Raw genomic sequence first — 23,367 nt, 5'->3', positions numbered from 1 at the left:
ATCGTGTGTGTGTCATGTGTGATCATGCGTGTGCCCTGTGTGTGCCCCGTGTGGCCACTGGCACCGGGCTGCAGCCGGGACTGTGACCGGCCGCACCAGGGAACGGCTTCCCCCCTGCGCTGGGCACCGCTGAGGCCGCACCTGCAGCCCCCTGTCCAGGGCAGGGATCGGAGCTGGGAAGGGGCTGGAGCACCAGGAGAGGCTGAGGGAGCTGGAAAGGGGCTGAGCCTGGAGAAAAGGAGCTCAGAGGGGCCTTTGGCTCTGCGCAGCTCCTGCCAGGAGGGGACAGCCTGGGTTTCAGGCTGCACTCCAGGGAACAGGGACAGGGAATGGCCTCAAGCTGCACCAGAAGGGGTTCAGGTTGGACATCAGGAGGAATCTTCACTGGCAGGATGATTAAATATTGCCCAGAGAGGCAGTGGAGTCACTGTCCCTGGAGGTATTTAAGTAAGGACGGGATGTGGCACTCAGTAGTACCCTGGGCATATTGACAAGGTGGTGTTGAGTCAGATTTGGTTTCAGAGGTCTCTTCCCAGCTGATGGATTCTGTGATTTACAGCGCAGCCCTTGGGCACCTCCGTCCCCATGCAGAACCCCGCACACCCTGAATGGAAATGCAGAAAACATTTTTTTTTTTTCCAAAATATAACTTTATTATATATATGCATATATACACACACACCACACTCACTATATAGAAGCTGAAAAAATGCAAAACAGGGATTGCCCACAAACTGTTCCAGGTGTGCACAGCATACAGGTTTCCAAAACCCCCAGCAGCTCCTTACCTGCGTCACTTCCACGTTTCACACCAAACCACAACCCAGAGCTCACGGCACCGAGCGACATCGCAACCAAAGGAGTAAATGAAAATAAAGATGAAATATTTCCAAACTCAGTCCAGTGTCAAAAAAACGCTTAAAAATCTAAATGTACAAATTCAGCCTTAAAATGGTTTAGTGCAAATATGAAAATTAACAGCATATTTTTAAGGTATTTAAATAAGCTTTAATATAACTCTAGTGCTTCATTCCTATACATGTTTTCCCACCAATAGATCCAACAGCACGGGGGCATTTCCTGTTAAGGGTGGGACAAACCCAGAACCTGGGAAGAAACAGCATAAAGTCACTTGTTAAATCATTTATTCATCTTTCACTGACGTTTGTTAAAAAGGGACAGGGGCTATTTATTAGTGGAAGATCAAAATCTTTATGCTTGTAGGGACTCTGGAGCGGGCGGGCAGGGGAGCGGGGTCTGTCCCTTGTCCTGACATTCAGCACGGGCGGCTGCTGGTGGTGCGAGGCGGGGGCGCCGTCCCCCCTCAGAAGGTCTCGTCGTCGTTGCAGTCGGCCGTCCAGTGGCCGAACACCTCGCAGGTGTCGCAGTAGGGCCGCTCCTCCCGCCGGCTGCCGTGGTGCGCCGAGTGCGGCGGCTCCTCCAGCGCCTGCGCCTGCGTCGGGCAGTCCTCGGTGTCGTGCAGGTCGAAGCAGCCGCAGATGTCGCAGAACAGACGCGGCTTCTTCTTGGACAGGCTCTCCTCCTCACTGCAAGAGCGGCACCAGCAGCAGTCAATGCCTCTGCCACACCGGAGCAAAGGCCACGGCCCTGCCGTGAGCTCCTGCTCACTGAGGCTCAGGAAACGCCCCAGAGCTCCTCCAAAAAACAGGACACAAACCCTTCTCCACCACCCTGCAGTGCCCCCTCCGTCCCCTACACCAATATTTACTGAACAAGCTGCTGTTTGTGCAAGTATTTGCACACAGACATTTAAAAGAAATACAGGTAAAAGAGTTTCTCTTTTCCCTTAAGAGAGCTGAAGTTTGAACATCAAATGGGTTTTAGTGTTATTTCTCTGGATTGGTTCTTCCCATCCCAACACAGCCACAGCCTTGTGGGAGCAAAGACTCTTCTGCACTTGGAAAGGGCCAGATTCAGCAAGTCATGCAACAGACATGTGACATACATCAGTGCTTGGGACTGATAACTACAGAGCACCACCTGCACCCCCAGTTACACCACAGTGTAAAGAGAACCCTGGATTCAACCACTGAACTCAGGGAAAGCTCTGTCTGTCCCTCCTGACAGCTGAGATCAGGCTGGAGCATCGTGCAGCTGCCAAGCAGCTCTACCAACAGCTCCCAAGACAAGAGCCAAGGTTTCCTTTAGGATTTGTACCTGTCATAGTTATTTATCTCCTCTTCATTGCCATTGAGGGCTGCTTCACACATTCTCTGTATCTTCAAGTTCAATTCTTCGTTTCTCCTTTGCAGATCCACTATCACTGAGTTCAGGAAGTCGATCTAGGAGAGCCAAGGACAAGGACAGTGAGAGGGGCAGGGGATGGCACCTTCCCCATGTGACCAAGGAACACTTGGGAAATTAACAGGGGAGGGAAGAAGTGGGACCAACCTCGCCCTGGGGGAAGGAAGGGTTGCCATCAGCAGGTGAATCCAGGGAAGCAGAAAAGCAGGAAAAGATTGGTTAGTGTATATTCATGACACTTCTGGTGGCTGCACAACTGCAAGGACATTTTTAATCACTGTGCGTGACATTCATGATCTAACAAAGGCTTTATCATGAGCAGAAGGTGATTCTATTCCAACCATATTTTCTAGGCATTTGTTGGCACAGCCCCTGAGGTCACTGTGACTGTCCTACTCCAAATCCCATCTCCCTGTGCCAGCTGAGCACCTTCTCCATTGCTGCCAACCCTTGTTCTGAGTCCAGCTCTGCAGTCAGGAAGAACTGCAGAGCTCAGAGGTACCCAGGAGCTCAGGGAGCCCCTTTCTCCAAGATGGCAAGCACCAGCTTCAGGTGGGCCACAGCTTTTCCTCACGCACATCCAAGAAACCTTTGGGAATGCCAAGGAGCAGCGAGTGCTCTGCTGGCTGTACCTCTCAGGCTGCAGGGCACAACTTGCCACTCTCATTTCCTGCTTGTTCCTCACATTCCCTTGTTTCTCTGTATCACTCATCACTTGGTTTAGTATTTCCTGTCACTGACATTTCCCTTCAGAAGCTGAGGGGCTACAAGATAAATCTGCCCATTAAAACCCAGTAAGGACTGCCTTTGGAATCATCCCCTCTCCTACAGCCCCACTGCTGGTTCAGCATGCCCATGTGCACATCCAGTACCTGCTTCTCTCTTGCAATCTCCTCCTGAAGCAGAGTAACAGCATCACCTTTAAAGGAACAAACCAAAGAGGGTACAATGTGACCATGGCTCAGTCAGGAACAATGGCACAGGCCCTGAGGGCACAGACCCTGGAGTGGCTCTCGCTTTACCTGAGGGGCTCATTACAGTCAAAGGCTGCTCGTTGCTTTCCTTGAGTTTCTGCTCCAAGTTCTTCACCTTCTCCTCAAGTTTCAGTTTGTCAGACTCCAGTGACTTCACCACTGACTGCAGGGTTTTTGCAGAAGCGTTTTCTCCGCGGAGCACCGTGATCTGGAAGAGTTGTTTGGCAACACTTGGACCTTCCAGCACCAAGGCCAGCCCTTGAAGCAAGGGCTGAACAGCCACAAAACCACGGGCCAGGAGTGACCTGGCTCAGCACAGGCAGCTGAAGATGCTAAGGTTTAACTATGCCACGTGAAAGAAAAATGATCAGCCAGCACACAAAGCCTCTGGCTGCAACTTAACTGAAATTAGGAATCATCCATTCCTCATTTACCTCATGCCTGAGTTTTTCCAGTTCCTCATCTTTTTGTGTGATCAAGGCACTAGTGACATTGATGGATTTCTGTAAAGATGCTCTCTCTTCATCAATTTCTTTTTTTAAAGTCGATTCTCTAAAAGAAAACCAAGTAAAACCAGAAGTCATCTAATGAATGGGTAACTGTAGTGGCCTAAAGTAGTTTCATTAATTTCAAGTATTAAACTACTGTAAGAAGTGGTTCTTAAAAAACAAATTACAATTTACTACTTGACTAAAGTTTTATATAGGTACAAGCATTTCAGGTGTTACAACTGTGGAAACAAAGCAAAAACTTTACCTAGGTAGTACATGCCAGAATCTGCATAGCACCGTATCCATTTGAATTTAAAGGAGCAAGTTAACAGACTGGGGAGATACAGGATAAACAAACATGTTGCACAATGTTCCACAAAACCTAACTCGAGAGTTTTGTTACTTCTTGAAAATTACAAGCAACAAAACAGGCATGCAAAGCTCATTGTACAAGTTGTCATGCAAAGCATGGATGAGGCTGGAAATATCAGCTGGTCCTCACTAATTTCAGTGACATCATTTCCACCACATGGGATTTGTTTTACTTCATGGGAGAAGTGTTAAAAGGAAATCCTCCAAAGCAGGCACAACTGTCTCCTGTGTACATGTATCCAGTTTTCCCAATATTTTCCATGGATCTAACAGAGATAAAAGGCTCCTGCCTTAAGGCACCACTGCTGTGACACCCCCACACTGGTGCAAGCTGATCTTCCTGACAGGTCACAGAACACACACAGTGAGTGACTGTCCTCTGATGGGAGGAGCATTGCTACAAATTTCCATACAAGCTGAAAGATTTAAGGATTAAATCTTTAAGGTTAAAAAAGAAAACAACAAAGAAGTGACTTCAAACCATTAACTTTTCTCCAAGAGGAACTGGCCCTTCAGTGCAGGCAGCAGTGCTGCAATCAGCTCTGAGCTCCTGCAGGGACTCTGAACTGCTCTACCCTCCCCAGCACTGCTGAGGGATCAGGAGCAGAGCCCATCCACGTGGGGGGATGCTCAGGGCACAGCTATCGAGCAAAAATGGCAAAGTTTCCATCTCTGCTATCTACAGTTAGTGAGAGCCATGATACCCAGACCATGAAACACAGGAAATCTCACCCACTTGAGATAAACCCAACAATGAGAGCACAATCAATGCAATTCTTTCATTGTTCAGATTGTACTCAGTAATGGAAGCAGCAAGTGGAGAATCTGGGGTTTAGAAAAGCTGAGGCAGCTACCAAACAAGAACCAAAATTTCATTTGGGTTTGGTACATTTTTACAATGAGAGAATCAACAGAAGTGGAAACACAACAACTTGCAGACTGTGTGATCTTGCCTTCAAAGATTTAATAAAGATTTAATAAAACCCAAAAGGGCACAGCATGGAAAAGTTCCCAGGCCAGCCCTGAGCCAGCACTCAGAGCCCCAGAGCCACCTCTGTGTCCTCCACAGGGCCCCCAGGCTCTGCCTGCCCGGGTGCTCAGTGCTCTGTCCACGGATCACAGGCACAAGGTGCTGGGGGAAGGACGTGCCACCAGTGCACGGGTGCTGCTGACAGAGCAGAGCTGCAAACCCAGGATCTGCTGGAGAAAAACCCTGAGGAATCTGGGAACACATCTGGAAGTTGCTGCTGACGAGCTCTGCTGCACCCGAGAGTTCTCGCGCGCGCTGCCGCGCTGTGGGGAAGGGCAGATGGAACCCCAGTGACTCAGCCCATGCTCAAGAGCTTGTGATTCAGCCAATGTTTCCACTTGGTCAGATCTTCACAGAGAGATCAGGACCAAACAGATGCTTTTGGCACAAATGTGGTGGATTTGCCATTTGCTGGGCTCGGCTTCAACCAGCACAATGCTGAGGTGGTTGAAAAAGGCAAACAGGGTGTAAGGATAGAAATAAAATATTTACAGACTCAATACAGGAGCCTCGAGTGCTAAAACACAAGGGGAGAGAAAGGAGAGAAGAAAAGGAGAGAAAACAGGAGGGGAGGAAGGTTCCTGTGCTGGAGCTTTGGGTTTTCTTTCCCTGAAGAGACTCTCCAGGAGCTGCTCCAGTGGGGGACCCAAAAATGCTGGACCTGGAGGAGCTACAACAAGGAAGGTGCTGAGCCCCAAGCGTGGATCCCTTCCAGGTCACTTCCAGGCACAGCCTTGGCTGCTGCTGGGAGCATGGTGAGCAGTGCAGTCACACAGGGAATGGGAAATAACTGCACTGGGAGAGCTTGCAAGGAAAATCTGGTGGAAACTGTTTTATTGGGAAAAAAAATGATTTAGTGAACTTAAACTCTTTTCCTGCCAATTCAAGTTCAAAACATCTGCTTACCAGCAGGGGGGAAATCAAAACAACAAAAATGAGTTTTTCATTTAAATGCCATTTTAAAACTTCACTTTCTTGAGAAGCTTAAACCATGTTCTGAGCAGTGTGTGGAAGCTGTGGGAGAAAGAGGTTTGTTTTGGATTAGCATTAAAAAAAATCACCCAGATTCTTCCCTTACTACAAAAATAAGAAATTCTAAGAATGAAGCAAATACCTTAAAGTGCTACTGGGTAAGCTTTAAAAATGCAAGATAACAAGAACCACATGTTAGAAACATGGAGTACAAATGCAAAATACTTTAAGGAAGAACAATATTTGCACCAAGGGCCTTTTCTGTTTTGGTAAAAAATATATAGACTTTTTTTATTTTTTATATATATATATATATAGAGCTGAGTGTTTTACAAAACAAAAGCAAGACACCAAGGGACAAAGGCAGCCAAAATATGTACAACAACTTTACTAAAAAATAAATAAATAAATAAATAATTATTTATTGTAACGTGGATAGACTTTCTTGAGTCTTACCATTAAAGACACACAGATATAGCAAGGGAAGCAAGGGCAGGAAGGGAAGAGAGAGGAATGAGATGAGTATCCATAAACAGCGAAGCTCAAAGACAGTCAGACAGCAACCCACACTGAACCCCAGGGCTGAGCCACACAGACCCCCAGCATCCATCCACACCAAGCTCCTGCACCCCCAGCTGGAGCACTGCACACCAGGGGATGCCAAAACACAGGGACAGAATCCTGGGGCTGGAAGGAAGGTGAGAAAACCACCCCTAGAGATTTGACCTAATTGAAACACAAAGATGGCTCTTGTTCAGCAGCTCGAATTCTTAAGGCAAAAGGAGGAAATTATCATCTTCCCATCACCAAATTCTGTGGAATTGGGAATTCAGAGACTTTTCTAATTATTTTTATTTAATTTGCTCTTTATTTATCCAAACCTTTTTCATTAGCACTGGTGCCACATGTTGACATGCTCTGAGCCCCAGTGCCTGCAGTTTGCCTCAGCCACTCTTCCTGTTGTTCATTTTCTCTTTTATTGCAGTTTATTCAACTCTGCTGAGCAATGTCATTAAGTCACAGCTGGGGCACCTCAGTGTAACCAACTGAAGGTAAAGTCAGGGTAAAATTCACTTCACTGATTTAACTACTGTCTGAATTATTTCAGGCAGCTCACCCAGAGTCAAACAGGAGGAGGAAGATCAGAGCCACACCTTCCTCTGCTGAACTTACAAAGAGTTTGAGATGGTTCTCTGTGAAACAGAACTGCTGAAAGTATTGAATGATTGGTGCCCACTCCCTCCTTCCTCTCCTCAAGTGACCTCCAGGAGTTACACTGCTGAAAACACTTTCAAACACGTTCAGTAACAGGCTGCTGATGCAGCTCGTGGGGCTGCTCAAAGCTGGAGGCTCAGCTGATCCAACTGTGACATTCCCTGGGGAATCACTGGCCTGGGGAACGTCCCCTGTGCCTGCTGGCCCTTGGAACACCCCCAGAGAGCAGAGTGTCAGGGAATGAGCAGGGAACAGTGACAATACTGAGTGGCCAAGGATGTGCATAAACACCCAAAAGCCACTCAGTGTTCTTTGTTGTGGCCATTATGAATCCAGGAAATTCAGCAGGGTTGGTTTGTTTCTCCTGGAACAGCTGAAGTGTCGTGGGGAGCTCTGTTGTTCTCTAGGGATTTATGAAACTGCTTTTGGAAAGCCCCTCCAGGCACAGGGGCCAATCAGCTCCCCAAGCACACACTGCAGACACTCACTTTGTCACTTGGGGCCTTTCCCTGAGCAGCAGCTTACAAAGGGATGCCCCAGGCACCCAGGACAATTCTCCTGGCATTTAGCAGCAGTGCTGAATGAACTGCAATAACCCACAGGGAACCCAACAGCCTGAAACCACGAGAGCAGCAAGTGCTCAGGAACTTTTCTTTCCTTTTCCCTTTTCCCCTGATAACCCCTCAGCACCACTGTATTGTCCTTGATTTGTCAGGAGCTCACCAGCTCAGATCTGTGCACACACATTTTATCAGACTGAGGGACAATCCAACATTCCAGAGCACACCAAAACCAAACATTCAACTGGTCACTGCAAATAAGAATTACCACAACGTGGGAGGTGTGGAACTAAAGCAAATGTGGATGCTTCCATCTCTAATCCAAAGAGTGCAACAACTCAGCACTTTTAACCATGACACAACAGAAAAGAACAGCTCTTGGCAGTGTTTTGTGTTCCATTTCTGTAGGACTGTGGGGTTAAACACACATCAGCAGGAACAACTTACCTCTTTTTCATCTCTAGTAACTGGTTATTGAGTACTGATCTCTCCTCTTCCAGCTACAACACAAGCACAGACAGACTCCAGTTAATACACCCCAGATTGTTTCCTTAGTGTGATACATCAGAGCATCATTATCATAAAATAAAGTGGGGGAGGCTGCAGAGCCCCCAGATCCTCAGAGCAGCAGATTCTCTACTGGCACAGCACCTGCACCCAAACACAAACAGTGAGGGCCTGGGGGTGCTTTGTGAGCATTTCCATGTCTGTGCACACAGCAGAGGTGACACCAGTGCTAAAGGACATTTCCAGACCCCCCAGGAACCCTCTGTGTGCCTGGCCAGTGCTCCCAGCCCAGCACTGGGGACTGGCTGGGTTTGCTGTGCTGGATCACTGCACCACTGACCCGGGCTTGTTACTGCCCCGTCACTCACAGATGAATTATTGATCCCAAAGCTGTTGTCTGGTGTTTGTTACCACATCCTGAACCTGTAACTCAGTGAGGCCACTCTTTAAACCTGCAAAGCCTTCCCCTGAAATTATTGTTGTTGGTTCTTGGGGCTAAACTGGACTAGGAAATGCAAAGCAACAGAACTGCAAAGGCCCAACACAGAAACACTGGGGCAAGTGAACTTCTGGAATGGTTAAGAAAATAAAGTCTTTTTCAGGCAAATTAATTATTTTTCACCATCTCCTCCTTCCTTCTTATTCAAAGGCCAAAGCCAGCAATTACTGCTCTGAGAACTGTGTGTACCAGCACTCCCTGAGCACAGGCTCCAGTGGGATTTCACAACTTCCAGGGTTCATCCTCAGGGTCAGCAGCACATCCATTTATAATGGCAACCTCAGAGCCCTGACAACAGCTCCTGGCCCTGCCACAGGGAATTCTTTCAGCACTCTGCAGATCCTGAGGTTCAGCACAGAAGGTGTTAAGCAAGTTTCCTTGAGCAGGCAGGGTGTCTGCCAGCCCCCAGCTCTCAGCTAAATGCAGCTTTTTGAGAGCAGCCATCTCCTCCACATTTCCTGACAAGTTACCTTCTCCTTCCCTGTGCTGCAGGGCTGCTAAACCCTCCAGGTCTGGGATCAACCAGGATTAATCACACAGCTTTATTGATACAAAAGATAGATACTAGAAGGGTGTGAAGAGACTTCCATAAATAATTCTTAAAGCAAATCAAGATGTGTCTCTCAAGGCAAGTGCCCACTGTGGGAGAGCAGAGCATCAAGGCACTATTGGGGTATGGCCAAGTTTTTCCTGCAGGTCAAACCCAGCCAAACCCAGTTCCACCAGACAGTTTCTGTCTTGGTCCCTGCCCAGAGGCAGCCAGTGTGAAGTCCTGACATCTGTGCACACTGCTGACAGAAAGGGGAAATGTGACAAGCCTGAGAAATGGGACTCCCAGGGAGCTGCAGCTTCTCCAGAGCCCTGCTCTGACACCTGGGTTCCAGGCCCCTCTCCCCCTGCAGATGAAGGCACTCATGCCCTGCCCATCACACTGCCCAGCTGGTTTTTTGGATTCCTTGTCCTCTGCCAGCTCTGGCATTTCTCTACAGCCACACTCAGAGCAGACCTTCACACTGTTAATAAAAGATGGGCCAGGTGAGCTGCTGGGTATTTCTACACCTTCTCCAATGAACTCCAAATGCCTGAGCAGGTCTGAGGTCCCAAAATGCCACAACAAATAATTTGAGGCTAGGAAAGCTCCCCGAGCTCAGCATCTATCTGAATGTGACTCTTTAACTAATTACAATCAGCTAATTATTAATGGATCAATACAGAAAAGCTCCAGCAGCATCTTTGGCATGAGACACTTTAACCTTTAGATGTCCAGATAAATCATTCATGACATGGGATTCATTAAATTTGCAAAGTGTGTCACAAGCAGCCACAGATTGTCTAACCCAGTTGACAACACACTTGTTAGAATTTATGTGGTTACCACAGCAACAGCTCCAAATTCCCAATCCTGTGTTTGCCCTTCCTGATGCATTCCCAGGTACCTGCACAGAGCCTCTGCAGCCTGAGCTCTGCTGTGCTCTGCTCTCCTCCCACTGCCCACATTTCTGGGAGCTCCTGGGCTGTGGGAAACCCTTCACTGCCCCCATGGACACTCCAGAATCTCCTGGAGGAATCTCTGTGGTGACATTTTCCTGAACCCAGGGAGCCCAAAGCCTGTGGCCTCTGAGCGTGGTGTGACAGCAGAGGGGAGGTGTTGGGTACCAAAGGCCTCTCCCAGGATTTTGGGAGGCTGAGCTGTTCACCAGATCCCAGAGCCCAAATCAAACATTTGGGAACTGCACCAGGCAGAGCCCATGTTCCAGCAGGGGACACAGTGCAACACAAAGGGCTGAAGAAGGCAAACAGGCTGTGCAGCCAAGCTCCAGCAGATCTTTGCTCCTGGAGCATCTCCCCATGGGCAGGACAGGCTGGGCTGACACAGCTCCAGTTTGTGAGGTGCTGGATCCATCCCTGTGCTCCCACACTGCAGCTGCCTGTCCTGGCAGTGAGAGGGATCCCTGCTGACAGCCCCACAGCAGGAATGCTCCCCGAGGGCAGCTGCAAACAAGGGAGGCACACAGGGAGGGCAGGGACACAGCCGGCCCATGGCTCAGGGCCCCTCCCTCGGGGCCACTCCGGGTGACAAAATGCACAAGATTTGACCAATGCTGCCCAATCCTGGAGTTACAACTCTCTCTGAAAATAACAGGTTGCCTCAAGGACTCTGAAATAATTTAGGAAACCCTGTGGGAGTGGGGAGCAGCTCCCACTGGCTGTTTGGGATGTGCCCTCCCCACTCTGCTCCTCAGATGGGGAATGAGTCAGTGCTGAGCCCACACGTCTGGGACTCTGCTCCTCACCTCCCAAGGCTCCTGAGGACCAAGGAGCCTGAGCATCACTCCTGCCAGCAGCTAAAGGGATTTACAAACTAGCCAGGGCTGGAGTCACCCATCCTCAGGACTTCCAAACAGGATCCTTGGGGAAAAATCAGCTCTTGGCTATAAAAATACTGAGCCTGTTGCAGGGTGGAAGAGTCTGTGCCCTGTCACGGGGAACAGGATCCCCTCCCTGCACAGGAGATCTCCAGAAAGGCAGGACACAAACCTCAGTCTCCTGCATCCCTGCTTTTGGATCTTTTGGATACAATCTTCCAAAGATTCCTTCACAGTATGCCTGTCACTGGAACTGCTTCACACAAACTAAACCCACCACATTAGGGGCTGTAAATCTGTTTCATCTTCTGGCAAGTACCAGTGACACAAGCTGACTAACTTGCCCATCTTTTAGGATTCCAACAACATGTTCAGATATAATTGTAAAAAGTAAAAATAATTAAGTATCACCAGCAAAACACCTTGCAGGGGTTCTGTTCCCTGGGTCACACTGCCTGGCTGCAGCACAGGGTGAAGTTTGAGCAGACACAAGCCCAACCAAACAGTTTTACACAGTATTCTGAAATGCATCCTAAATCCTCTTTGTTTTCAGTGAGGAGAGCAGGAATAAGAATTAAAAAGCTTCATTTCCTTAGTGGTGGATGGACATTTCCACAGTTGTGTAACAAAATCACTCCCGACAGAAATAGCAGCTCTCTGTTAATACACTTGGCTGAAGCACGTTTCATTTCTGCTCATTCCCGAGCCTTCCCAAGTACCCTCCCGGCTTATGTAACCTTCTGCCAGCCTGCACTTCCACCCTCCCCGTGCAGGGGGCTTCCACATTCATTCCCGAGCATTCCCAGCCCCTCTCTGCTCCTCTCAGCAGGGCTCCCCCCGCCGCGGCCACCGCTCTACCTTGTGGTGGTGGCTCGAGACCTCGTCCCGGCTCCTGCCCAGCTCCTCGGCCAGTTTCACGTTCTCCTCCTGCAGAGCCTCGAGCTGCTGGGACTTGTGAGCCGCTGCCAGCTTGAGCGCCTCGCTGCGAGCACACAGAGAGCATCGTTACCACGGCAACGCGAGAAACCGGGGGAGAGAGGCGGCTTCGCATTGGGGAAAACACAAAATACACAAAATACACAAAATACACAAAACCCAGCGGGGTCACGGGGCTGGCAGCAGCGGGAACAGCGGTGACAGCCCCGGGGACGGGAGGAGCCTGCCAGGGCTGCAGGTACCCGGGATTCCCACGGGCTGGGGTTTGGGATCTGTGCAGGGCACAGGGCTGGCCGTGTCTGCAGCCTGGGCTGCTCACAGAACTGAACTGTGCAGCCAGAGGTAAAACACAATTGCTCAAAAGCATAAAAAATGAAAGAAAACTTGGAAAAAAAAGGCATAAAAAAAAAAAAGAGCTTTGAGCTCCACTTATTTAACTACTCCCCGTCAGGTCTGATATCCAATAGTGCAGGATCACAGGAAGCAAAACCTGATCTATTCCATTATTTTAACAGACACAAAACTGCAAATGAGACAAAACCAAAGCTGAAGGAAAAAAGGCTTTGCAGCTTTCATCAACCTGTGTTGCTACTAATGAGTATAGTTCCCTTAAATATGTTGATTTGCAACAAATTTTTAAAAACATTTAGCATGCTGGCTGTAACATGAGTGACTAACAGAAAATCTTTAAGATTTGACATCTTTCAAAAAGCACAAAAGATACCCTTAATTTCACTGAATAGTAATTTTTATTACTCTTTTGCTTTTTAAAAAAGGAGATGCAGTACTCCTGTGTGCCAATACTACAGACTTGACTGGAATATTAAAAATACTTTTATAACTGTGGGAAGGAGAAGAACCCTTACGTCACCAACTTATTCACGCACTTCAAAATACAAGGATCTGTTGGCACATTTAGACAAAAGTCTGATTTTAGTTCAGCATCTCGTGGGACTCTGATTTTTCAACCATTCCTTCTACTTGGTCTCACCTGGGCAAATTCCCACCCTGATCCCCCTGGACTGGAGCTCTCTGCTGCTCAGGAATCCCTGGCACCAGGCTAATTCTTACTGTCATTAAAACAGGGCAACACACAAAACAACTAAAGATCAATTAAAAACTACACAAGCTTCCCTTTGTCCCCAAGGTCCCAGCTCTGGTGATCAGAGGCCACTTCAATCTAAGAAAGAACAGAATTAACCCCCTCAGAGTGATCAGGGTCCTGAAACACCTGGTGGTGCTGGAGATTCTCAAGGCAGCATCTCCTATAAAGAATTCCTGCCTGGCAAATTACAGCCCAATATCTGCTGCCTTTCCACAATTCCTGGAAAGAAATCCTGCCTTTCTCAAAGGGCTCTGTGCAAGGCTCCAGGTTTTCCAAAGCCACAGCCAGACACTGAATTCTGTGAGCTGCTGGCCCCTGTGCCCTGGTGTCACCACAGATGCCACAAAATGACAAATGCAACTACAATAATTAGAATTAGTCAGAGCTGCTCTTAAGCTGTCAGCAAGATTCCAGCTCTTGCTCCATGAGCCAGGAAATTCCCCGGGGAGCCCAGGTGGAAATTGGTTTGTGATTTAATGTACAGCCCCTCTGAGAGCTGGGGATGTGCAGCCCCTGCAGGGCCCCAAGAATTGGGATCTTTATTCCCTGTGGCACAGCAGCAGCTTTGCTGCAATGGGATTCTACAGGGCAAATTTCATGATTTCAAATGCTTTCAGTTCATTTGTTTGTGGCCAGTGTTACACACTGTGAGCCTGCAGTATGGCAAATGTTGGTTTTCAATGAAGCAGCTCAAATAAAGAACAATTAACTCAAGTTTTATATCCCATATATAGGATTTGGTTTACACCATTTAGGAAATAAATACACAGAAATAAACTTCACAAAGCCATGAATGAAAAACAAAAGCAGAGTCAAGTTTCTATAAGCAAAGCCACCTAAAACTCCAAGTGTACTTGTAATTAAATCAGAATTCTCTTCTAATAAAGATTTTAATATTATCTCGTGCCCTTGGGTGGCAGAACCCTCCAACAAACAAATTGTTTCAAACTATTCTCCAAGGATTTCTTTAATTCCCTTCAGTAATTTAGTAGAAACATTCTCATGGCAAGTTTTGCACATGCCAAACATTTGGCAAACAATTTTGAGTCAATATCTGCTTTACAAGTCAGGATATCAGAAAGCTGCTGAAAGACAATTAAAAAAAAAAAAAAGAAGAGGTAAATGTACCCACAAAAATGAACAGATTTAATAGTGAAATACTTACAATTCCTTTTTAAGTTCTTCCACTTTCTTGTTCTCCAGATTTAGAAGCTCTTTTGACTTATTAAGTTCCTCTTCGTTTTTCAGGTTGTTTTGTTTAAGCATGTCCAACTTAAAGAGGAAAAAAAATCCTCATTACATCAATGAAACCATTAATATATACATATATACATATATACATATATATAGATAGATATATATAGATATCTTACATATCTTATATCTATATCTGTCTATATATATATATATCGATATCTTTAGCCCCTAAATTAACCCAGCCTGTCTGGACTGATGTGTTTGTCCAACTACAAATGTTACAAGACCTCTGCATTCAGAGAGAGCAGCACAAAGAATCCCAAGCCCACTGGAGAGCAGTTTCCAGGAATGTGGGGCCAACACCCCAAGGTAAAGCCCAAAGCACCTCCATCAACTGCTGCAGCACTCAGAGCATTATTTGTTTTTTAAATGCAGAGCTTGTTGCTAAAGCCAGCTGTCCCCTTGATCTTGATGCCTCTAAGCTAACTCATGAATTCTGCTTTTCCATACCTTATTTTCTGAGAGTCAGGAGGGCTGAATGCTGTGCCTGCACCCCCAGGAGATGAATTCCTTGCAGAGATGTTGCTGCATGGGACAAAGTGCTGGGCACGGATTTCCTGAGCTCGTGCCCCCCACAGAAACACCAGCAGCTCATGGAGCTGATTTGTTTGCATGCACCAGAGTGTATTTATTACATAACAGATAATCTGCAGCCATTCTCATGGCATTGCAGGACCCTGTGGATTTTTTTAATCCAGGAAGGGAACCCCTCCCACATGAACGTCACCAATCCTAATTCTGCACTGGCAGATCCCAGCTGCTCACCCCCAGGGCTCTGGCAGTGCTGAACAGCCAAGGCTCAGGGCATCCTCCCCTTCCTCAGGCCCTGGAGCAGCTCAGAGTGGTGGGAAGACAAGGACAGGACACAGATCCCAACGGGAGCTGCTGCACCTTGGACTGACACCACAAAATACAAAATAACCATGACCAAAAAACCATGTGCATTTTCCATCACTCTGTGCTCATCCAGGAATTTTTCACAGTGGGAAAATGGCAGAATCCTCTCCTGCCTATTTAAATTCTCTACAATTCAACAGCTGCTCTCACAAAGCAGGTAAAACTTTTCACAGATAAGAATTTAATGTGATTACTTCATTCTGCAGCTTCTGGTTTGTCTGTCTCGAGTTCTCCAAAGAGGCCAAAGTTTCAATCTTCTCTTTGTGAATGGCATCCTTCTCCTTGGTCACCTGCTCCACTGCCTGGGAAACATCTTCTGCCAGTTTGGCCACCTGGATATAAAGGGAGGTGGGGGAAAAACCAGTTATTCCCAGCAGGAACTCTGACAGCAAAAGATCAATACTTTATGCACAGCTCCGTGTTTGTCAGCTGCTTCCCAGGTAAGTAAGGACTTAAACTGGGAATTTATTTGAATTTTGGAGCTGCACAAAGTATGAAATGAACTGAGGATTCAATTCCATGCAGGAACAGATTATAACCCCATGCTCATGTCACATCTGAGGAATTTGAATTCCTGGATTTCTCATTATCACCACTGTGATTGCTCTCAGATCTCTCACCTCTTTAGGCAGCAGCAATTCAACAGATATTCACTTCCAACAGCCTGGTGTATTTTCAGAAATATGGGCTTACAAAACTTCAAATATTTGGAAAATAATGGAATTAGAGATAAAGCCAATTATTGCATTATTCCAGTGTTGTTCATTATGGCCTCAAAAAGGAAATACTTCACAATGATATTAAAATACTTAGGCAGGTGTAATCTATAGGATCTCCTGATCCCAATTTGCATTCCATGTGATTTTCTGGGCTTCAAGCCACACAAACTGAAAATCAAAGTGTTTTATAAAGAATTTGTTGGTGGTGAATACAAAACGCTTCTGTGAATAAAAAGAACTCCAGAATTGTCAATATTTTCCCTTCCTCTCACACTGCTTTTATCCAATTTACAGAACCAGCACATTCTTTCATATTTTTGGAGTAACTCAGGTTGGTAGTTTGCTGTAATTGCACATAAAATTACACAAAGATCCACTTGAAAACATTATCTATCACTACTTTAAATTTTATGTTGCAGAGTCCTTCAGCAGAAGGAGCTGCTCCACATCTCCTCACAGATTCAGGGAACACAACTTCCTTTTATTCACAGTTTATGTTGTTTTCTTGCAACATTCAGCAACAATAGAGGCTTTTGTAGTTAAAAATATTAAAAAAAAAGAAAAAAAGAAAAAAAAAGTGTCTTTTAGACTCACAGTTGCAACTTGCAACACCCCCCAGGTACCACACTGAGAGCCCACAAGTGCAGTGTGTTATCAAGTGCTGAGTGCAGGGAGGTGCAGACAGGACACCAGGGTTAGTGCTCAGGATTAGTAGAACCAGCCCCAGACTTGACTTTTAACTATGAATTTCAATACCTCTGGTTTCTGTACTACTGCTTGGGCCTGGAGAGTCTCAATTTCTTTTACTTTCAAAATCAGATTTTTCATTTGCTCCTGCAGCATCTGATTTTGGCCCTGAGACTCCAACAATTTGCCTGAGAGGTCAGTGTTAGTCTGTTCTAAAAGTTTAACCTCCTCATGGAGTCTGTAATAATCCTGGAATAATATCCCCTTCTCCTTCACTAGTCCCTCCTGACTGAGGAGCAGATTCTTCTGCTCCTTCCTCAGGATCTCCAGGTCCTGAAGGTACTCAGTTCCCTCCTTCTCCATCAGCTCCATCTCGTGCTCCAGCACATCCATCTTCCTGGCGATGCCGCTGTGCACGCCCCGGAACTCGGCCGCGGTTCTGGACACGGAGGCAAAGTTGCTCTTCAGCCGCCTCATGTTGGCAGTGACATGCTCCTTCTCTGCACAGATGACTTGTTCCTCTCTCATTATCTCCACCAGTTTCATTTCACACTTTTCTTTCTCCTCAATGGAAAGTGTTTTCTCGGCCAGAACTTTGTTTTTCTCTCTCAGCTCTTCTAGCTCCCTCTCCAAGGAGCAGATGTTCCTTTGAAGTTCTGTACGTCCCAACAGAAATGATTTCTCGTCCAGTTTTCGAGCTTCCTTTTCCAAGGTTAAGGATTCTTTCACAAGAGCAACCTCTTTGTTTAATTTCTGACACTCCTCCTGCAGCTCATCCCTCTCCCTGGTCAGCATTTCCCTGGCAAAGGAGCAGGTGTCCAAGGAAGACGACAGGACCTGCTTGGTGTGTGCTGCAGCTGCCAGCTCAGCTTCTAATGCTCTTTTGGCATCCTGGGCCTTCCGCAGAAGATTGGAAAGGTCACATTTACAGGCCATTAAATCTTGGTTTTCTTCAGTCTTCTTACTGAGTTCTCCCTTCAGGGCTTCAATGGAATTTTGGAGTGAGGCATTCTCTTCAGCCAGAGCATTCCTGGCCAAAAGGTCCAGCTCACGTTCTCTCTTCAGATCAGAAACTGCCTTTGCACAGGACTCGTTTTCACCAAGAAGCTCCAAGTATTTTGTCTCCAGTTCCTTCCTCTCTTGGAGAAGAGCCTCATTGTGCTCCTCAAACTGCAACAACTTCTGAAGGACAGATTCCTTCTCCAAGGTCAGCTTGTTCATTTTCTCAGCGCAGACTCTCTCACAAAGCTCAGCATATGCTGAGGCCTTCACAAGCTTCTCAGCAGTTGCCTTATTTTCATTGAGAAATTGCTCCCTTTCAGCCAAAAGCCTCTGTTCTGATGAGGAAAGAGCCTCTTTCTCCTGATGTAAGTGATTGCATTCCAAACTGAGTGTGTCTCTTGAGGCTTTCACCTCCTCAAGGAGACGAGTGAGGCTCTCAAGGGAACTCTGCAGCTCCTGGGTGTCTTTCTTCGCTTTGGTGAGCTGGGTTTGCATCTCCTCCTCTCTCACTTTTAACACTTGGTTTTCACTGACTGCCTGGTCTAAGCTCACTTGCAGCTTTTCTGCGCCTTTGAGGAGCATCTCCTTCTCCTCCTGCAGGCCTGACAAGACCCTGCCCAGCTCCTCCTCCAGGGCTTTGTGTCTGTCCTGCAGAGCCAAGAGCTCCCCCAGGGCCGACACTCTCTCTGCAGCCAGAGCTGACACTTGCTGCTGGAGCTCCCTTTGCTCTCTGGCCAGGGCCTCACAAGAACTTCCCAGCTTCTGGATAACTTCATCTTTGTCTTTTAGAGCTGCATCTTTCTCTTCCAAAAGTCTCTTCTGATAACTCTCCAGCTCTTCCCATTCTTTGACATGTTTCTGACACGCCACATCCATGGCATCTCTGCTGGCCTGAAGCTCCTCCAGCTTTTGGAACAAGGTTAACTCCAAGGACTGCAGAGCCTCATTTTCCTGAGCTGCCTCCAGCAGCTTTGCCTGCACTGCCCCGAGTTCAGAGAGTAATTTGCTTTTCTCAGAAGCCAGTGCTCCCTTTTCTGTGCTCTCCTGCTGGCTTCTGGCCTCAGCTTCTTCCTTCTGCTTTAGGATTCTTTTATTTTCTGCCTTCAGTTCTTCTTGGTCTTGTTGCATTAACAAAATCTTTGATTCCAATTCTTTAAGTTTTGATAACAAGGGACCTCTCTCTAATTTTAAAGTATTCCCCTCCTGTGCCAAAGTCTCTTTTTCTGATCTCAAAGCCCTCATCTTGTCTGACATTTGTTCGATTTCTTTTCTGGAGGAAGCTAACACAGAGCTTAAGGACTAAAGAAATAAAGTCGGGGGGAAGGGAAAACAAAAATCAAGTCAAGCAGACAAATGAGAATTGTGCTTTAAGGGCAAATAGAGCAACTTAATTAAAGTTTTAAAAGTGTATACACTGACACACTGTGTCTGTTTGAACTCTGCTGGCAGACACCCCTGCTACATTACAGAACACACATCATCCACAAGAGGTTTTTAGTGGCTAAATAATATTAAAATTATCATGGTTTAAAGGTTCCTCCATCCAAAATTTCATGTAATTTATAAAAGTACTCTCAATAAATTGACTGACTGTAAATTGTTCAGAAGAGCCACAGAATGATTTCATGAGACTCTAAATGAATTAAAATGCAAGGAGTTCTATTAGAAACTGACTTGCAATTCTCAGTTTCACCTCCTCATGATTTTCTCATAAATATGTTGTCATGATCCCTTTAATTTTATCCCTTTAATTCAAAACACCACATCAGTGCTGTCAATATTGTGTGTCAATTTATACACTAAATAATTTGCTAAATAATACAGCAAAGATTATAGCAAATAATTGCTGAGGCATGAAAGCAAGCAGTAAAGTCAAAGAAATGGGAGGAAAAATTAAAATTGCTAAAGTCAAGCTACACACACTGAATAGCTGCAGATCATACTACAAATAAAAGGTGTGTAGCACTTCTAAATGAACTAGTTCACAATGCATCTTAAAATGCAAGCATATAAAAAACCAGGGGATGACATCTGGCTCCAGCTGGCTGTGCTGAGCCAGATCTATGAACATAAAATGTTCACTGATATTAAAGAACTGAACTCATCAACTCTTGTGGAACTGAGCGCAGAACTAACAACCAGTTTGTCCTGCGGGCTTCTCCTCCCTAACCCACACCCCACACCCTGGGAAAGGTCAAAACAGAAATACTACAAAAATCTGGCTAGGAAAGGTTGAAGCAGACAGAAAACGAGTCACTGAGACACAAAATTTGAACTTTAAGTCACTTGCAGAGTGACAAAAGCCACTTACTCTGGCCTGCTCTGCTTGTTTCTGCAGCTCCTCAGCCTGTGCCTCCAGCTCGCTGTTTTTCCTCTGGGCACTTTTCAGTGCCTCTTGTGCATCCTGCAGGTTCTGCTTAAACCCTTGGATGTCTGCATCATGTTTAGCCACCAGCTCAGAAACTTCTTTTTCATGCTTTGCCTGAAGATCTTTGTACTGATGTTGGCTGCTCTCAATCTGCTTTTTCTGGTGGAAGGTAAGACAGTAAAACACAGCTCAAGCAGCAGTGGGACTGTTTTTCTGCACAGTTTTGGTGCTTTTAAAATTGTTCTTACCATGTCTGTTAAATGATCCTGCAGAGTTTTCAGTTCTGCTTGATGAATCTTGAGAGTTTCCTGCTGACTCTGCTCAGCTCTCTGGGTTGTCTGCTCCACATTTTCCTGAAGCTGAGCTGCCTTTTCATTTGCCTTTGTGAGCTCGAGCTGTATTTGCTCCAACTGCCTGGAAAGAGCAAATGAAAGAACATCACTTTCTGCTGACAGCACCACAAGCACAGAGATGAAAGAGCCAAGATTGTGCTGGAGTTCTATATTCTGACCAAGCATTTAGAAAGAGATTACATTGTTTAAAAGATAGTGTTCTGCTAAACAGGGAAGATCAAGTTATAGTCTCCCCAGTATTGTGCACACAATTTTTATTTGGAGAAAACCCCCCACATTTTCTCTCACAAAATTGTGACCCAAGTCTTTTATATATCTAAATGAACTGAGTTTATCAGGTAATCAAATAATCATGGAGCACAATCACAAAACAGTCTGGATTATTCAAGAGGTCATTTACTGTGGGCAATAAGAAGCATGTTATGTAAGAATTTTGGAATTATCAGTGTTGGATGCTCTTCAAACAACTCCCAGGAGACTGCTTTGATTGATTTAGTTTGCTAGAATAAGCTCACTTGTCATATCAATGTGACACTCAGGAGCATCTTGTTCAGATATTTACAGAAAAATAAAATGAGAAGCTGGGAGTGTGGGAGGGGAGATGTGGCAGGGATGAAATACCTTTCTTTTAACCTCAGCTCATCGTTCATCCTTGTGAGCTGGGCAGAGCTGTCTCCTGATGACTTCATGATCTCTGCAATGTCATTTTCAAGTTTGGCTTTTGCTTCCACCAGCTGCTGCTCCCTCTCTTCTCGCTCCCTCAGCTTCCTCTCCATCTCTGAGCAAAACAAAGGTGGTTAAGCTGTAAATTCTACAGGAAGGGCATGCAAAGAACAGCTGGAGGACTAAAGAACTAAAACCAGCAATACTGATGCTCCAGACCTCACAGATCACCCCTTTAAAAAGAAAAATTATGTTTGATTGAACTGGTAACTGCAGCAGAAGGTTAAGGACTTCTTAGCAAAGAGCTGGTCAGGAGCTCTTTGTCTCAGAAGTGTTTCACTCCAGGCCATGAGATGCTGGTACAAGTTCTGCTGTCCCAGAGGGGAAGGAGGCAGTGGAGGAAGAGACTTGCAGGTCCTGCAGGTGAAGTCACTCCTCAGCTGTTCCACAGCAGCAGAAAATGAACAAGGAAGGGAGCACAGAGCTGCAGTGAAAAATGCCTCAGGGAAGGGCAGGCACTGCCAGGGGCAGGGGCAGCCTTGGGGTCACTTCTGCCACCAGGCAAGGTTTGCTCCAGGGCACAAACCCCCTGCACTGGTTTTACAGAGATCTAAGGAGATGAAAGGCACAGCAAAGCCTCCTGCAGGCTACAGAGCACAAGGCTGAGGCATTTCCAGAACATTCCATTTCATCCCTTCCTTACCAGTCAAACTAGACTTGAGCTGCTCCAGTTCTGAAGACATGAGTGCAAACTGCTCTTCTTTTTGGTTCAGCTTCTTCACCGTTTCTAGGCAAGTAAAATTTGGAAAACAAAGTTAGTAACTACTGAAATGTAGACAATTCTACCTACTTGCAAGGTATGTCACCCTTCAGAGAGGCTACAAATAATCCTGCCCTTTCCACAGCCCCTGAAACTGCTGGGACATCAGCTATGAGCTTGAAAGTGTTTAAAAAACACATTTTGTTGGCATTTAATTTCTGCAGCTTTTTAGTTCTCTGTTTATTTTAGCAGCACATACCTTGCATAGCTTGTTGAACATTCTCTGCTTCATCAGCTGCACTAGTAAATTTTTCTTTCTGAAAAATTGATAAAAACTTAAGGTAAGGCTTGGTAGTAACAGAACAATTCAACCACTGAATTTGTATTTGGTATTTTTCATGTACAAATAGAACAATCTTTGCTCCTATCATAAGAGATCTCGAGTTTTTGGGTTACAGCTTAGCACAGATTTCCCTTGCCTTGGCTGCAAGTCCCTCAAGATTTAAAGCAACTCCTCCAGCAGCTGCCACAGATTCCAGGGTGGGAAACAAGAATTTGGGGTTTCTATCCCTGCTGCTCCCAGGCTGCACAGGGGACACCTGTGAGCCCTCCCCCACCAGGGTTCTCCAGCTTTACCAGCAGGAATTGATGCCTGACAGTGAAGAAAAGGGAGGATTTTCAGGAAGACAAGTGAGGCTCTTCCACCAAGTTTGAGTATTTACTACTGGCCATGGAAAGACCAAAATTCCCATTGTTTTGTTACTAATGCCAGTGAAGTTCCTCAGGGAAACCCCACCCAACAAGACAGCATTTGGAAACTTATGTAAATGAGAAATGTCTTTTAAAACCATTTATAAGAAGCGTGTAGCAAGCATTAATTGGCACAACAGCTACAATAAAGGGCCATTAAGTGTTCCTAAATTTAAACTGCTGCTGCTTTTGATTTGGTTTAATTTTATCTGCAATCCATAAATAGATGAGTTCTATTTAGACAAAACACCTGATAAAGCAGGACTGAGGTGAAATGCTCTTTTTATTCTGAGGCAGGTCCCATTAACCACAAACCCTTCCCCATTTTTTCCATGAGTAAAACACCTTTGGAAGGCTTTGCTCAGAGCTGATCCACAGATTTCCATGACACTCTCACCATGAAACCCAAAATCCAAAGAGTAAAGTCAAAATTTTGGGGTATTACTCACCAAAACTTGAAGTTCCTTTTCCAAAGAATCTTTAACTCGATTTACTGCACTCAAGTTTTTCTCAAATTCAAGAAGCTTTTGCTCTTTGCCCTGCAGTTCTTTGGCCAGATTACTGGCCTAACAAAGGTGATGAAATGGAGTAAAATAAAATGAGAAACATGAATGAAAAA

General features: G+C 45.9%; 1 protein-coding gene across 1 annotated transcript in view; it reads right to left on the bottom strand.

Moving 5' to 3' along the window:
- Nucleotides 1–635: 635 nt before the first annotated feature.
- Nucleotides 636–23,367, bottom strand: part of CLIP1 (CAP-Gly domain containing linker protein 1) — a 59,934-nt gene continuing 37,202 nt past the window's right edge. Inside the window, exons 10-25 of the mRNA XM_058817014.1 lie at nt 23,198–23,314; nt 22,258–22,315; nt 21,942–22,025; nt 21,197–21,353; nt 20,471–20,636; nt 20,166–20,381; nt 16,940–19,153; nt 15,641–15,778; nt 14,458–14,564; nt 12,110–12,233; nt 8,327–8,379; nt 3,674–3,791; nt 3,262–3,447; nt 3,138–3,161; nt 2,179–2,303; nt 636–1,547 (exon numbers count right to left, since the gene is read on the bottom strand). Of these exons, the coding sequence (XP_058672997.1) occupies nt 1,325–1,547; nt 2,179–2,303; nt 3,138–3,161; nt 3,262–3,447; nt 3,674–3,791; nt 8,327–8,379; nt 12,110–12,233; nt 14,458–14,564; nt 15,641–15,778; nt 16,940–19,153; nt 20,166–20,381; nt 20,471–20,636; nt 21,197–21,353; nt 21,942–22,025; nt 22,258–22,315; nt 23,198–23,314 (4,110 nt within the window). The 3' untranslated portion in view covers nt 636–1,324. The remainder of the gene's footprint in view (nt 1,548–2,178; nt 2,304–3,137; nt 3,162–3,261; nt 3,448–3,673; nt 3,792–8,326; nt 8,380–12,109; nt 12,234–14,457; nt 14,565–15,640; nt 15,779–16,939; nt 19,154–20,165; nt 20,382–20,470; nt 20,637–21,196; nt 21,354–21,941; nt 22,026–22,257; nt 22,316–23,197; nt 23,315–23,367) is intronic.

Source organism: Ammospiza caudacuta, chromosome 18 (assembly GCF_027887145.1).
Source record: "Ammospiza caudacuta isolate bAmmCau1 chromosome 18, bAmmCau1.pri, whole genome shotgun sequence".
NCBI lineage: Eukaryota > Metazoa > Chordata > Aves > Passeriformes > Passerellidae > Ammospiza > Ammospiza caudacuta.
This window is presented reverse-complemented; position numbering and strand designations above follow the sequence as displayed.